At 41.7% G+C, this 17,148-nt stretch overlaps 1 protein-coding gene across 1 annotated transcript in view; it reads right to left on the bottom strand.

Annotated features, from left to right (window-relative positions):
- The window catches only part of AGK (acylglycerol kinase), a 40,424-nt gene that overhangs the window by 10,482 nt on the left and 12,794 nt on the right, over positions 1-17,148 (bottom strand). The window contains exons 3-12 of the mRNA XM_009903015.2: positions 16,591-16,670; positions 15,474-15,549; positions 13,310-13,402; positions 12,359-12,391; positions 10,294-10,388; positions 8,127-8,196; positions 7,310-7,389; positions 5,287-5,344; positions 2,569-2,716; positions 1,356-1,453 (exon numbers count right to left, since the gene is read on the bottom strand). Coding sequence (XP_009901317.2) covers positions 1,356-1,453; positions 2,569-2,716; positions 5,287-5,344; positions 7,310-7,389; positions 8,127-8,196; positions 10,294-10,388; positions 12,359-12,391; positions 13,310-13,402; positions 15,474-15,549; positions 16,591-16,670 — 831 coding nt within the window. The remainder of the gene's footprint in view (positions 1-1,355; positions 1,454-2,568; positions 2,717-5,286; positions 5,345-7,309; positions 7,390-8,126; positions 8,197-10,293; positions 10,389-12,358; positions 12,392-13,309; positions 13,403-15,473; positions 15,550-16,590; positions 16,671-17,148) is intronic.

Here is a 17,148-nt window from a genome sequence, read left to right as displayed (position 1 = left end):
GGTTTATTTCCGTGCTCTATCTGCAGAGGCAAGCTTGGCACTATCTGAGCTGCAACTATATGGCTTTATCAGCTTCTCTTCGACGGGGCAGCCTAGGCACGAATCTGAGGCGAGACAGAAAGACAGGAGTTGGTGACAATATTCAACAGGCACGCCCTGGGATTGATTTGAGAGAGCTGCTGTTCAGCTTTGATGACTACAGGGACAATGGCTTCAAGAATGGGAGTTAAAAGCAGTTGGAAGGGGTTCAGGGCTATCAAGAAAAGATGCAGTACCAAGATACTTCCAGCTCTAGAAACAAAACACTACTACTGCCCTAACATAAACTCATCCATTTCTTTAGGCTGGGTGAGAGACCAGAGAAATCTGCATCACTGCTTTGTTCAATACCAGTACTAAAGTGCATTTTGAAGGCATAAAGCAGAAAAAGCAAAGAGCAAAAACTGAAGATGTTAAGGGCTACCTGAAGGGCTAGTCTGTGCAATGTGATACTTTTACTCTACACCACTGCCTATGACCCAGTTCAACAACCAAAACCATTCTGTTCAAGTGCCGCTTAGAAACCACTAAAAAATAATCCAAGTACTAGTCTCCATCTAGCTTTTATCATAATTAGGACACTGGTGGTCCAAATCATAAGCCACTGATGAAGAATAGACTAAAATTTATGCAGTACATTGTAAAGAGAAAACAGGAGGAAATTTTAAGCCTAGGTTTGCATGGCTGGTGTTTTTTTTCATTTATCCTACAAAGATAATGTATCAATGTACCACAGATTTTTCAGGTTCTTAAGCCTCTGAATTCTGAGCAAGAAACATGTTGCAGTAAGTTCAACACCTTCTGTTAATCTGGGTGTAGTGGCAGTATTTTCCCAGCTATGAGGAAAACACGAAAAGCAGCTCACCAGTACAGGATTCCTGTTACCATTTTCCAATAAAACTGAAGACTGACATCTATCCAAAAGGCTTCCACAGCAATGGAGTGTCACCAAAACACATACATAAGCCAAACAGAGCTTTGAAAACAGTTAATGAACAGCAGGGGCATGCTGAGAGACTATGACAGGAAAAGTTCCCTTGTTCCTTCGGCTCTACTATTCAACAACCACCTGCACCTCCTGTCCCTCAAACTCAGTGTAGCCCCTGTCCTTTCCTGTACAGAGTCTTCCCAGTTTTACATGGGTCTCTTGTGGTTGTACACTGGCTCTGACACTTGCCCATTCCTGGATTCAGTCACAGGCCCCTCCTTGCACGGGGCACTAAGTTTTATTTATATGGAAACAAGAATGGGAGGTTAGCAAGAAAGGAAAGCTTTAGGCTGGCAGCATTTGGAATCCAGTTGTGCTATGGCCTTACCATTAGATCCAGATGCCTGTTTTGAGTTGCAATGGAAAGCTCAATAGTGGATAGATTCAATTCTTTCCAGTCCTCTGGGAAGACCTTCTGGGGAATTTCTGCAAATCCAGAAGATATCATGAAGTGGAATTTAACTACGTAGATCATTTCATTGCTAAGAAGCACAAAATATCAATGCCAACCACAAAAATCACTCAAATCCATTGTGACCACTGGTTTTACCTCTTTCAAAGGTCAGTATCTCACAAAAAGGAAAAAGGAGCTTGCAAGTACTGAAGGAAAGGCATAGATAGTTTCTCCTGCTACTGTGTGAATGTTGGTGCTATCAAGCACATTATATGGCAGCCCTATGAGTCCTTATGTCCAGGGATTAACAGATCCTCTGGGCTAGTATTGCAGGAACATTTAGAAAACACCTGAAGCACTGCTACTGAAACCCAGGAATCCAATGGTGAAGATGCTGTGGTAAGATGTGCTCTCTACAGGAGGAAACTCCACAGTACAGTTCTCAGGTAAAAGATACATAGTTCATGTTTCTGTCTAAAATCACCTCTTCTAGCCAAGAAGGAATGAGAAGGACTTGGTATCACACTGGACTGCCCAGAATACATGCTCTCCTTCCTTCTGCAGTCTGCCACATGCACTGCCTAGCTAACAACCCAAGAGAGGCTCACAGAGCACGCAGAAAAAAAATGTTAGAGAAAGAAACTTAATGTACTAAGAGAAACTTAAAGCTTCTGCATGGCCCAAACGTTATTGTTCTATTTTAAGTAGCATTTATTCCTCTGTGTTAGCAACTCCCTCCACCCTGAAATACTAGGGCTACTCCTTTCTCACTAGCTCACTAAGCAGCCTAGCAGGAGGAGGCTCCTTCCTCTACATGAGGAAGACTGCAATTAGCTTGTCTATAAGTGCCAAAAATCACCTATGGAGGCTTCCACAGCAATGGCAACAAACTACAAACCCAGGGAATGCCCCAGGTTCTTTACAAACACACTTTTGTTCATGAAACCACAAGCTCTGGCAGGACTGCTCTGTTCTACATCTGGCAAATAGCACTCTAAGCATCTTGACAATGTCACAGTTTTAATAAATAGTAAAAAATAGTAATACTATAAAAATGAGAGAGAGCAGAAAAGTAAAGCATGACACCTCCCCATTCATTAGAGAAGTAAAGCCTGCCTGTGAGTTTATACCAAAATATACACCTCACCTTTTGGAGGAGATGACCAGTACAACCGAAGTCGTCTGTAAAGCCTCACATACAAAGGAGGTCTGGATGGTTTCTCCTCTGGCTCTTCTGGAGGTCTCTCAGTTGGACCCAGATATGTGAGAGCAGCTTGATGTTTCTGAGGCCATTCCTTGGATTTACATGGAATGGAAAGACAAAAGATAAAGGGCTTCTTGTTTAGCATCTACCTATTTATTCTGTTTAGTCCTTCAGCCTATTTATTCTGTGCTCCCAAGTACTTCGACTGGATGTTAGGAAGAAATTCTACACAGAGAGAGTGATTGCCCATTGGAATGGGCTGCCTGGGGAGGTGGTGGAGTCACCATCACTGGAGGTGTTCAGGAGGAGACTTGATGGGGTGCTTGGTTGCATGGTTTAGTTGATTAGGTGGATGACAGGTTGGACTCGATGATCTTGAAGGTCTCTTCCAACCTGGTCTGGTCTATTCTATTCTGTCTAGTCTAGTCTAGTCTACTCTACAGAGCCAGATCCCACCACTGCCTCAGCCTATTTTACAGCCCCCTAGCCTCCAGATTCATGTGAGAACATTTTTGCAGCTTGAAAAAGACTACCCACAGTTCCCAAGTCTCCTACTCTACTTCTTTCCCACACAGAAGTGAGGTATCTTTTCCCTCTATAAGCAGAGGGTAAAGAGATGTTTTCTGTGCCGCTGATGTGTGGCAGGGTGACACAGCTGCTTCTGGCTAGAGGGAACAGCCAAGCCCAGCAAGGTCAACATCAATGTTTGAAAGCACAATTGGTTCCTTCATGGCACAAAGGCAACCTCAAAGAGCAGCTGCACAGTGGGGTCTAGTGCAAACAGACAAGCACTACCATGCAGTGTGCAGCCAAGGGGCACTAAAATCTGGCAGGCCTTTGTTCTACAACTACTCAAACAATCAAGACCTGCCTCAAACAATCAAAATCAGGTGCTTATAGACAGTGACACAACATAGCTTAAGTCAAGTGAGGTGAGCTTCGTAAAGCAACTGAGGAGGGATGGGGGAGGGAGGAATTTTAAAGTAAGTGATGGGTGATATTTCAGATTCCAGTGCCAGACAGTGATGTGCTACAAAAGAACTTTAGCTCCTGAAGTATTTCCAGATGCTGACAAAATTTATTTCCTCTCATTTTGTTTCAAAAACAATTTCTGAAATGCTCAAACATAGGACTTACATAGGGAATAATAGGGGTGGTTTTTAAATGTATATACTGGAACAACCCAGCCAAGAGTCCACATGTATTCAGTAGAACTATTTTTCTAGGCATAAATCTTTGGAAGCAGTTTTGGATCACACAGCACAGGTTGTTAAGCTAATTCACCTTGCACTGCTGAAAGCAAGAAAAGACTCCACTATCATTCTGGCATAATAAAGAGGGCAAATGGAGGTTTTATCAGTAGGGCAAAACACAAACAGTAAGTATTAATGATCAAAGCAGAAAGTAGCAATGTTATGATGATTTAAGCCTGTGCCCTTTAGAAGATATGATAATGCGCATAACAATGCCTCTACCAATATCAGGGAAGAGTTCTTTCCCCTTACTCTGTTTTCAACTAGAGGTTATCCTATTTCAAAGGACAGCTGTACCAAAATGAAAAAAAGATGAAGTGCACAGCAACAAAGACAAGCCACCAGGAAGAGATTAAGCTCAACAAGCTGGGGCCATTTCTTACAGAAATTAACAAAATGATACCACCACAGGCACATAAAGCATCAAATACCACAGTTAGGGGAGAACAGGTAGAAACTCTTCTGTCTTAACAGCAGACATTGTGGGCACTTTAACCTTCAGCAGGTTAAATGCATCTTTTTAATGTACAACGAATAGCTCACCAGTGAAATCCACTGTCACTGCCACTAACTGAGGCTAAGGATTCAACAGAAAGTGAGAAAGGAGCTGGAGAGAAGAGAGAAGTGAATAATAGGTTTCTGCCTAGCATGCCAGCACACAGATCATCATCTCAAATTTCTTGGGGAGGAGGAAAAGAAAAGAAAAAGAAAAAAAAAAAAGTCTTTCATGGACACATCACCATTTAACTTTTTTAACAGGAGTTCCCCATAAAGGAAGCATTGGCACTGTGACAGATGGCATGACTGGACTGCACTAGACCCTCCTGGGGATTTCCACAGCCTTTCATGAAGTTCCTTATAAGTTCGGAGAACAGGAAAAGCACATGAATGAAAATGCTTCACCTTCCATGCAGGTGAAATTTTAATCCTTCTAGGACCAATTTTAAGCCAAAGAGGAGTTTAAGGTGAGACAGAAGCTATTAATCTTCATGCTCATTTTACCACACATGGAAGGCCAATTGTCGACGTGCATATGAAGTCTAAATAGGCACTGCTGCCAGACAAAAACAGGAGAACTAAATGTTACCATAAGAAAGACTGTTGAGAAAAGGTGACAGAGCACTTTAATGGTTATCTCCAGCATCGCTACTGATCTCCAGTTTCAATGGTGGTTGCTACCTCCCCTGGTGACCCTGCAGCAACAGATACTTAGTGAAGAAATTTTTTTAAGAATTCCTCCTCCCCTTTGTGTCTTCAGAAGCTAGGTCTATACATTGGTAGGTTTAACAAATCAAGTTTCACTCTCATTTTACAGTTCACAAAAAGCTCACAGACAAATCACACAAAGCATAGTCAGCCTTTACATTTTTCAAATACAGAAACCGTTTTCCTCACAATGACTCTTTACCTTAAATGTACTGAAAAAGTGAGCTGCTTTGGTTTTCAGAGGCCCAAGGTACCAGTACCTGAAAAAAAGAACACCAACAGTACTTCTAATATACCCAGGGATACTAGGATCAACACTGGGAAAGGGAGAAACCTTAAATGAAGTCAGAGCACACAGACTCGTTTGCCACTGAGGTTAGCTATCCCCTACAGCATTCAGCTTTGTTATAATGCAAGGGATTTTCTACACCTCACCAGCAGCTTAGCCTGCATCCCTTTCCCGAGTTACAGATCACCAAAATGCAGTGTACAATCTTCACTACAGGCAGCATGATATCTCAGTAGCAGAATTTTACCTAGTTATGTGACACAACTGGGAATGATTTAAAGGTCTGTGCTCTAAAAGCTGGTGGATTGCATCTCCACAATATGCAATAAAGAATGAAGTTGGAGGAAACAAGCAAACAGCTTCAGCAACAACAGAAAAGAGCCAGCCAACATCCATTTGCCCCAAACAATTCTTAGATCAAAATCAATGTTTTAGAAAATAAACATCCTGCCAACTATACAGCATTCTGTAGAATCTAAAGATGTGACTATATTTAGGCAGGCTTGGCACACATTTTGATCACTGTCTTCCACCGAAGAGGGTCAACAAAGCACATTAAATGCCACCAGCTCAAGCGTACTGCACATCCAAGTATATCATTAACTACTAAGGCATGCAATTGTCACCACCAAGCTATGACATTGTCTCTAAAATAATAAAACTTAAAAAACATTGAACAGCACCATGTCTCCACCAGGATACTGCTTAGCAGAGTGGTAATCAGAGAACTTTCTGAAACTGACTTACAGCTCAACTCCCTTTGTAGCAGTTGCCTTCTTATCAGTTTAAGATCAGTTGTACTGGAATACCCCAGATGTTTATTTAGCCCAATACTCCATCTCTCATAGGGACCAAAATGGGATGATGTGGAGAAGTATAAGAACAGGGCATGCACACATGGCTCTTGTCCTAGGCTGACTCTGAGCACCCGTTCATTTGTGTCTGAAATGCTTTCGAGGCTGTGCATGTTTTCTGTGCATCCCAAAACACTAGTGGAAGAGCACAAGGTCTGAGGATGTTCACACCTTCCCACACACAAGAGGAGCTGTTATGCCTCTGGTACTGAGTCCAAAAGACTCCTAAGAAGTGGAACTGCTGGAGGCTGGCACTAGGCAAAGAACAGGGTATGGGCAGAAAGCTCATAAGAGTGCAGAGGAAAGAGAAATGCACTTTCTTAGTCTTGGGACTGCGATTAGCAGAAGAGTCTGTGGCACAGCCAAAGCAGCATCTATATAAGTTACCTCAAGTATATCCCTTACTTCCCAGGAACAAACACCACCATGTCCTCCATCCCATATCACCTCTCAAACCTGCTCAGATATTTGCCAGAGAGACTCCAGAGGTTTGCTACCTCTTGCTTTCTGACAAACATAGCTCATTCACAAAACACTTGTTATTTCCTCATAGCTGCACAGCAGAGGCATGTGCTGTAGTTCCTCCATAACACTTTGAGCAGTGAACTGCTTTGACCTGGCTGCTCCTTCACTAGATAATGCCAGTCATTTGATACACAGACCGTGGCACACTAAATGTCCATTTGGAGAAAGCCCAACAATTATCAGTTCAGCATTCAGAGAATAGCCATCAGACAACACACTCTATGCCATCTCTGGCAAGAACTGAAGGACATTTCTACTGCATCTAATGTCCCTTGTTGGGATGGAGTTACAGAGTCTGTGTGCATCTTTTCATTGGCAGCTGATGAGCAACAATGGGCAATTACTTTACTTAGACTTTGCTCAAGGGAGTTCTTTTCCCACTGATACACTCTGAGTAAAGCTCCAGAAGTGGGCACCACAAGACAAGCTGAAAGTAAATATTTAAATGCCAAATATCTACATTCCAAAAAAAGCCTTCTTCACAAGAGTGGGGTACATGTCTTTTGGGGCAACAGATGCTAAAAAAGGTACAGATTCAACACTCAGTGTTTTCTTACTTGCTAGCTTTAACCTCTGCATCTCTGTAAGATCCCCATCTTAAACCAGTCACTGCAAACACAGGCTGTTCTTTTTCTCCCTGTAAAGAAAAATGGACATTGCAAAACTGTTTTCTCTTATCTTGTTTCCAATTTTTAGGTTGGGTTTTTTTTTCCAGCTAGAATAAAAACACATTTTCATATAGAATGTGATTTGTGATTAATCCTGAAAGTGAATTTTCATAGCTAACAGCAATGTGTCTGAATGTGTCTGGCAGCAGCCTATCTGCTGCCAGAGAGGAGCAGGTGAGTTTGAAGAGGTTGAAGTTTGACTTCACACCCAGCAAAAGCCATTTCATTTTGGGGATAGTCAGCCATAAGCAAGGAGCTCTGCACAGTTCTTGCTGCAGAAATGTCCACTCTACAACATAACAGAAAAATAATATTCAAACTCCATAATAAACATAGTCAAAGCTTTTCCCACTTCAGATTTTTCAGTTTGTGAAAGAAAGCTATTAACTCCACAGCACATATGAATGCATTAATCAGTTTATACAACTATTGTTCTCTCTCACCATTTCTACAGAAATATTTGAGTTACTAAATTTTGTATTCCCCAATACTCAAAAAACCCCAACAACCTTCTTCAGGCATTCTAGAGTTTTCTTCAGTTTAGACTATCTGATGTCATAGCATATGGTGGAAAAATGATAGTCACCAGAACTGCTAACATCATAAACCAAACCATCATGACCCCAAGGAAAAGCATGGAAAGAGAACAACATGAGAATAGGAAAGTTGTAGGAACACTGGGTGCCAAATCAGCAGATGCTTTTACCTTGATCTGCAAGACATCAAGTGGAACTGTCTCTCCCTTCAAAATAGCCAATGTAGCATTAGTAATATGTCTGCAAAACAAACAGGAGAGAAGCAAAGACAAAAAAGAAGGAAAAGAGTAAGCTTTAAGATTGTACTTTTTTCCCAGCAAACCCCATGACTTCAGGTGGGATTTTTTTTCCCCAACAAACACAACATCAAGAAAAGAACTCTGACAAAGTGCTGTATTTTGTTGAAATCAGAAAGCACACTGGGTGGCTGTAACACATGACAAAGACTGCATCTAACAAACAGCAAAGCACTTGAAAACAAAAGGAAGTTCTCAGTCTTAAGCTCTTCACAGATTCCAACATCTTCAGGTAACCTGGCAGATCTCACATAACTCTGCTGTTTTGGATGCGTAACACACTGAGGACCCAAATCATGGGTTTATTTTGTTGGTGCCAGGTGCAACAATGTGAGAGAAAAGGGGATGGTCATGAGAGTGGTCTCAGATCATGTGTCTGGAACTCAATTGCCTTAGTATGTTGATTTGTTTAAAAGGCTTTAATCAATGTAAATCTACCTATCAGCATATGGATTTGGTCTCCATTAAGCTGTGGAGAGTAGCTAAGGCACTCTCTCATTTCAAATCACAGAGCGTGGTGCTAAAGATTTTGTAAGCAAAGCATTCGAGTTTACAAAGAAGTCTGTATGATCAAACCTTGATGTGTGTATTTCATCAAAATGCCTTCTTTGTTTGCAAAGTTGGGTAAAATTTAAATCCCACATTGCACACATTTACAGTGTCTCAGCTGGACAGCAAAACACCCACCAAAACCAAATGCAGTTTTCAAATCCAGCCCAACGGTCACATGAATCAGCAGGAGAAACTGCCCCTGGCTTAGGCAGGCTTAGAACACTGAGACAGAGAAAGGAAGTTGTTCTTCTCTCAGCTTTTTGTTTCTCCTAACTCTTATCTTTTTCTAAGATCTCTACAGTTCCCATACTCCAAAGGTAAGATTTAATAGTGCTGAAGGGGGAAAAAAAAGCCCAAATATTTCTTTTTAAAGTATCATTTCAGCAGTTCTTAAGCCAGGTTCTGTTACTGGTGTGGGCTGTTAAGCAGCCTATTGACCGAATTCCTTTCAACTTCACCAATATGCTGCAGTCTCACCTGCACAGTTCATTACCTCAGGACAAAAAGATCATTTGATTCAAACAGCTTCTTTAGAATCCAAACATAAATTATTATTTCAATCTTAGCTGCTGATTACAGCCTTGTCCATCTTGCTGAGCTTCAAGGCACTCTGGTAGTTTTAATGAAGGATGCTATGCCAGTTGGCTCTTGGGTTTTATGTATGATGGATACCAGCAAGGGTTCCGCAAAGAAGAATGTTAATGAATTAGTGGGAGAACCAGAGTGAGCAAAGTTCAGGAGCGAGGAGAAAGATATTCATTAGTATGGGAGGAGAAGAAGAGGAAAATTGAAAAGAAATGAAGTGTGACAAAAAGAAAGATTAGTTGACTAGCCTTTTTACTTTAAAAGTGGACAAACCAAAACTACTGCTAACTGAAATGGAGGCAACAAATACTGCCAGACTGGATCGTATCTAGGATGCTGAGAGGTGAGGCTTTTGGAGAGTTGCCAGCATTAGTCCCATCGCAAGGAGAAGCAAGAAACCATGAAGAAGTTAGTAATGGAACCCAACCTTTCCCATAAAGATAGTCTAGTGGGCTTCACTTTGCAGAAGCTAATCAAGTTATTTTGAGGTTGGTTTCTAGAATTCTTAAGGTGGAGAAGAGATGGAAAAAGGGCTTTTTTTGTTTTGTTCTGTCATATCCCTGCTGTTACATTTCTGACTATTCCTAACAGTTTTTAGCCTTTCTTTTTTTGTTTTGTTTTGTTTTTAAAGCATGCCAAACCCTAAGCACCACACGATCATGGAAATATTAGCCACAGCAAATGATTTCATGTTCCAATGATACATACATTTCCTTCTCTTAATTTTTAGTCAGTTTTGGGAAGTCATTAACTCAGGCAAGTCCAGAGAATCATCAAGCTCTGCTCAGAGACTGCCAACTTCTATGTAACATAGAAGAAAAAAAGAAAAGTATCAAGCTACTGAGAAGCAGTGCTCCTTGAAAACAAACAAAAAAGCCCCCATTTAGCCACATGCAATACTTACTGGACTTGGTTTGTGCTCTTAGGGTAGAGTGTGTGGCTCAGCGTGCAGTTCTTCCCAAGAGGAATGAATCCTATAGGAATCTTACTGAAGACAGCCTGGACACATGAGGAGAGCAAATTAACATTTGCATCAGCTTAACACAGCTTCCTGTGTGGAGATTACTGCTGTGTCTGGTATCACCCCTTTGGCACTAAGCAGCCAGGCACTTCCTTAAATGAGGCAGTAACAGAGAACGACTCAGAACATGGCATCTCAATCTGTGAACCCACCACTGCCAACTGGGTACAAAGGAGCTCTCTGTAATCATTAAGAGCATTGCTACATGCAGGTTGGCAGACACATCCTAACTAATGCATGGATTCTGTCAGCAATCTGCCATCTTTCTTAATACTGACGGTGGCATCACAAGCCCTGAATCTCATTTACCATTGCAGAAATCCCTCTCTGACAGAGCAACCTTGCATGGCAAAGATTTTCTCAGTTAAGGAAATTGATTTCTCTGGCATCTGAATCGTGAAACAGCAGAAGGTCTAGTTTTTGGAAGTCACTGACCATGTTATTTTTCTGTACCACAGTTCAGCCAAAGTGCTTGTTGAAGGAGCAAGTTATTACACTATACCTCATAATAAACTGTGCTTCTTGAAGCGTGTCAGCGAATCAATGTAAACTACCATATATTACAATGCATGATCTCCCTCCTGGACACTGCTTCTAGCAGCACTATGATACTGCAAATCCGCACCAACTAAGTAACATCTCTCTCACTTCATGCCCACCCGCTCTCCCTTGCTATCTCTGTGTCACCTGCAAGTCTTAACGCATCTCAAGGACCCTTGTCTCATTTTCTTCAGAGCTGTCTTACACCATACAGATGACAGGGTGTTTGCAGCTCATGCAGTCATGATCTGCTACCCTGGCTGCTAGGAACAGGCTCTTGTTATCCAGGCAAGAGTGGTATGGCATACCCAAGTAAAAAGCAGAGCACAGAGTCAGGGGGCTGAACTGCAGATCTCTACTCCCAGGACAAAGTGGTGTGAAGGACAAGAAGAATTCCCCAGCCAAATCCATAAAGGGACACAGTGGCAATAGTACAATGCAGTATTCCACCCAAAATAGCGCAGGATGCAGAATTTTCTATGCTACTGCAAAATCAACTCGAGCTACATCAAGATAATAAGCAAAAAAGAGAAGAAAAGCCAGCCACCAAAGCCTTTAAACCTCTTTCCCTCCCCCCCACCCCCCCCAAAGTATCTTTAGACTATAGCAGTCACAGGGCCAACTACAATAATATTAAATTAAAAACACTGACGTCTCAGAACTGATACAGCCTGTGTCCCTTTAAAAATACTGGCTTGGTTGCAGAGTTTCTCTTGTCACATTCAGACAAAGCAACTGCCTAAACAGATACAATTCTAGCTGCCAAGGATATCATCATAATCTTGCCTGGATCATCTAATTGAGTTTTTGCCAGCTCCTGCCAGAAGGTTTAGAGAACAAAGATTGCCTCCTTTCTTCAATAACACTGTCCTCCCCCTTTAAAAAGAATAATCTCTCTCATTTCCATTTGGAGCAATCCACCTTGAGAGGTTAAAATTTGCTTTCTGCAGCCATCTGCATAGGTAGACATTTGCCGCTTGAGAAACGGCAAAGCAATCTCAAAGCGATAGGAGCACAGCCATGAAGGGATTTGGTTTCAAGCCTGTATACAAGATAAAATACAAGAAAAACATGTACTGTTGCCTGACACTTCTGCCAAACAAAGCAGCATACACAGCTGGTCCACAGGTCTTTGAAAGTTGTGCATTTGGCTTCTCCACAATGCCTGCTCTGATGCTGGAAACTTCCCAAAGCCATGGTTTGGGAGCCACTGCACTCCCCAAGAAAGGGAATAAAGAACAATGGGCAGAGCTGCAGGACACAAGCATGGCTGACTTATTAAACAGCAAGCCAGCTCCAGATTAGTAAGCAACTACCTGTAGAAGACAGCTGAAGCCATGAAAGTGGATGCACAAAAGAATTCCTCTCAGAAAAAAACCCCATAATTTTATAAGTAACATGTCCTCACCTCATCCGCTCTGCGGAGAAGTCCAGTTATGACCTGAAAAACATGGGAGTTGCTCAGCTCTGAGAAATGGGAGTGTTTCGGTCTCAGTAGAAAGCTATGAAATTTATACACTCATTTAATTCATGGAAAAGAATTAAGGAGCTACAGGTGCTTACACGGGACAGGAAGCATGTTTCCACCTTTCCACCCTGTGCAACAATAGTGACAAGAGCAGGCTTAGGAGCGAGTACGAGTGCAGGCTAGCACCACAACCAACGCCAGCACAAATGTTTTAACACAAATAATGCCCTGCATAATGCAGAAATAGCACTGCTCAGTATGCAATTAACAATAACAAATTCTAAGGCTAGGAAGAACTTGCAGATGTATTCTGACCACTTTATCTTAAGGTCACTGCATTTCATTTAGCCTCTGCCTTATGATGTCAGTAGTTAGCATTCCAGGAAATGCTTTAATAAAATACAGCCTGCCATGAAAAAAGAGAGTATGCCCCAGCTCTGCTGGTAGTTTGCTTCTGTTATTAATCACCTTGACAACAGGCATTTATTAAATACATACCATGCTTTCTTCTCACTGCCACACAATTTTTAATTATTTGATTCCCCATTAGCAAAGCATGCACTCCTCTTGGGGAGTACAGGCAGGAACGAACTCCAACAATTACAGCATTACAGCTACACTACACAGAGAGAAAAAGTTAGAATCATGTATCCCCAAGTAATTTTCTCATTCTGGATTAAACTTCTGGAAGACAGTTATGTTGCACACTCTTTTTCCCCACACTGTCATTTGGACTAATAATAACTACCAGATTTTTCTTGTCCCTGTTACGATTATAACGGTGACTGAAAATACAGACGCTAAAACTGACAAATCTCTAGTTATAGATGCTGCTACTTCACCCTGACTCAATCTTTTTCACTCTCAGCCAGGACAAAGCTTCTGGAGTACCTCTTGTACTGTTCCATCTCCTCCTGCAATAATGATGAGATCTGTGTTCTCCATCAATTCCAGCAGCTTTTTTGCTTGTCCCTCATAATCAGTCTGAAGAAACAGAAATCCAAACATGAGAACTCAAGTGACTATTTCTAGGATTTCTCTTCTATATATATAAAAAAATCACTACTCCATTTGCCTAGTAGTTATTCCAATAATAATGAGATTTAACACATCCAAATGCCGGGTTCTGCACATTGGCCACAACAACCCCATGCAGAGCTACAGGCTGGGGTCAGAGTGGCTGGAGAGCAGTCAGGCAGAGAGGGACCTGGGGGTACTGGTCGATGGTAGACTGAACATGAGCCTGCAGCGTGCTCAGGCAGCCAAGAGGGCCAATGGCATCCTGGCCTGCATCAAGAACAGTGTGGCCAGCAGGAGCAGGGAGGTCATTCTGCCCCTGTACACTGCACTGGTTAGGCCGCACCTCGAGTACTGTGTCCAGTTCTGGGCCCCTCAGTTTAGGAAGGATGCTGACTTGCTGGAGCGAGTCCAGAGAAGGGCAACGAAGTTGGTGAGGGGTTTGGAGCACAAGCCCTATGAGGAGAGGCTGAGGGAGCTGAGGTTGCTTAACCTGGAGAAGAAGAGACTCAGGGGTGACCTTATTGCTCTCTACAACTACCTGAAGGGAGGTTGCAGATAGGCGGATGATGGTCTCTTCTCCCAGGCAGCCAGTACCAGAACAAGTGGACACAGTCTCAGGCTGCACCAGGGGAGGTTTAGGTTGGATGTCAGGAAGAAGTTCTATACAGAGAGAGTGATTGCCCATTGGAATGGGCTGCCCAGGGAGGTGGTAGAGTCACCACCACTGGAGGTGTTCAGGAGGAGACTTGATGGGGTGCTTGGTGCCATGGGTTAGTTGTTTAGGTGGGTTGGATTGGTTGATGGGTTGGACGCGATGATCTTGAAGGTCTCTTCCAACCTGGTTTATTCTATTCTATTCTAATACCAGCACACAGTACTGGGTATTACTTACATTCACTGTAATTTCTTTTGACTTATACACTTAGTGCAGTATGTGCAAGCAAACACACAAACACTAAATGAAATATCAGAGTAAATCGTATTCAATGGCTCTGCTGTATCACAGCAATGATCACCTTTCCAGGTAGTTCTACACCAACAAAACCACAAGCAAACCACACTCTTGCGGATGAAGTTCCAACATCTTTATCAGCCAAAGTGCTCAAATGCATCTCCTGAAACACAGAAGCAGCCATATAAAAGGCTGCTGCTGTTGACAACCGGTTTGGCAGTAAACAGTACGCTGACTTTCTAAACCATCAAAACTGCTTCTTGCAAAATTAATGTCTTGTACAGGGACATCTAGGTTACTGGTCTGGCCTCACTTTGCAAACTTGCTGGGTTTGAAGCTATGAAGTGTCAGTTTTTTCTTCTTGGGTGGGACTATGTATTTTTAATAACCAGAAGGTATTTTAATACGGAACATTGTGAAAAAGCTTCCCAGACAGAAAGACAGAGAACACAGGACACAGTGACTATTAAACCATCCACATAACACAGCCTAAAAAATCTGCAAAAGATGAGAATGCCTTCATGTTTACTACTTCTCTTTCCAAAATCCTCTAATTCACACCATTTAGAGCTCAGTGTTTTGCTTTTGTGATGGGAACATTGATTTATTTGCAGATACACTGAAGTATTTCCAGTGTAAAAAGAGAAGCTTATTTTAATTGATCTGAACAGTTCCACTGCATGCTAAAGTTCCTCGTTTCTGAATTCTGCACGTTCAGGCAGAATTGACAATTTCAGCAGAGATGGGCACGCACCACTAGCCAGCACTCAAATATTTAGAGTTTCCTCTCAAACATGAATTATAGAAGGGCTGCTTTAGACAGACAGACAAGCACATGTACTGCTTCAGCTGAAAATCAAATCACTTAGTACACAGTTTATAAGTTAACTGCAAATTAAAAAGAAGAAAATTCTAAGTACCAGTTTAATATCTGCGCATTTCCTTCTTTCAAGGAGATATCTGCAGGGCAACTGACAATTGCAAATGCATCTAGAATTTAATTTAAGTTCTTCAAGGGGAGAAAGCAGAGCAGACAATATATCTGCATCAGCAGAACCTACCTCGCAGCTCCAAGATTCTTACCTTAACCACAGTTACGTCCAAGCCAGATAAGTGCAAAATCGGAGCAGCGTTCTTCTCAAAAAGGTTCCTGGCTTTGCTGGAAATAACAGGAGCAAAACAAAAACCAAATAAATTTAAAAGGAAAGAAACAAATGAATAACAAGAAGAACTCTACTTAGAAACGAGCATACAAGCTGCACAATCACTCAACCTGCCAGTCAGCACAGACAAGATTTCATTTGGTTCAAATGCATTATACTTTTAGACTCCTACCTCGGACATCACGTTTTTATTGCAATGGCAATAAATGCAGAAGAGGTTATTTACCTTGCTCCACAAAATCATTTTAAAAACCCTAGCAAAACAGAACAACACCTCCAGAAAAATAAATGTCTTAGAAAAATTAAGGACTTGCAGAGCACCAGGATTTCAGACCACAAAGAAAGTTCATTCAGGTTTTCAGAAACATTAAAAAAAATAATTATTACTTTAACATATTATTCAATAAGTTAGAAGGAACACTTTAGCTGACCTCCTTTTGTTAAAGGGCTGATGCATTTTCTGCCTGTAAGTGCACAATAAAATAATTATGCCATTAACTATAAATTGCTTACAAGTAGGAACGTGACACTAAAAGTCAGAAGTTTAATTTGTTAACACTTTGCATTTTCTAGTGATGCTCTGAACAAATGCACCTAAGCCCAAGCACTTCCACGTCAGATATATTAATCCTTCCATATTGCTACTTACAACTCCCTGCCCTTCCCCAAGATGCAACTAATATGAAGCTTGGCTGACCAGCACTGACACATCATAGCCAAGATAACTGCTTTCCTGCTAATGAGCACACAGAAGTTTGGAAGGAATGTGAAGGAATGAGAAGGGTTGAAACACAGGACAAAAGAAAAAGTAAAAATATACATACATTTAGAAATCATTCTTTCAACTCAAACATCTAGTTTTATTTCTCATTCCAGCACTTTTGGTGAAGTAAAGCTTGGCAGTTACATAGCACCAGCTTGGCATCAGAGGGAAGCAAAAACGAGCTGAAAAATCTGGCTGGCTTTTACAGTGGATGGCAAAACAAAAGTACAGAAAGAGTATCTCACGTATGAGTGTGGGGAAGGGGAAATTTTACCCTTTGCAAGCTGCCGGGTTGAGGAACACTGTTGCTTTCTTCAGGGGCATACTGGAAGGGATTGGCTGGTTGCCAAAAGCCTGAGTAAGGGAAAAAGAGCAAAGTTCAGTTTGTTTTATGCACTTAAAGTCTGTCACTGTACTTAAAGCACATTTGTAAAACAGTTAAAAAAAAATGCATCTCTGTAGATGTGAATTGGCTGGCTTTTAAGCCTCCTGACATTCAAATGACTTCCATCTTCAGCCATGGCACAGGCCTGCTACTCAAAGACCTGCACTTCTAGGTGCAGCTCACACCACTGTCACAAGCACTCTTCAGCTCATTTTTACAATTCTACCACCATTTCATTTCTGTCAACCTCTGGTTTTCTGCTATGGGCAGAGATCCAGGGAGATATCCTTGACTCCAAGGTTACTCGATTTTTCTTACACAATTCTCATGCACCTTCCTGCCACATCCTTTTCTGCCTATTTTTCTACTTCTCTACTTAATTTCTTGTAACTTTTCAGCTCATCTGTGTATTTTCTAGGATTGTGTTTTTACAGATATGAAAGATAA

Source organism: Dryobates pubescens, chromosome 15, assembly GCF_014839835.1.
Source record: "Dryobates pubescens isolate bDryPub1 chromosome 15, bDryPub1.pri, whole genome shotgun sequence".
NCBI lineage: Eukaryota > Metazoa > Chordata > Aves > Piciformes > Picidae > Dryobates > Dryobates pubescens.
This window is presented reverse-complemented; position numbering and strand designations above follow the sequence as displayed.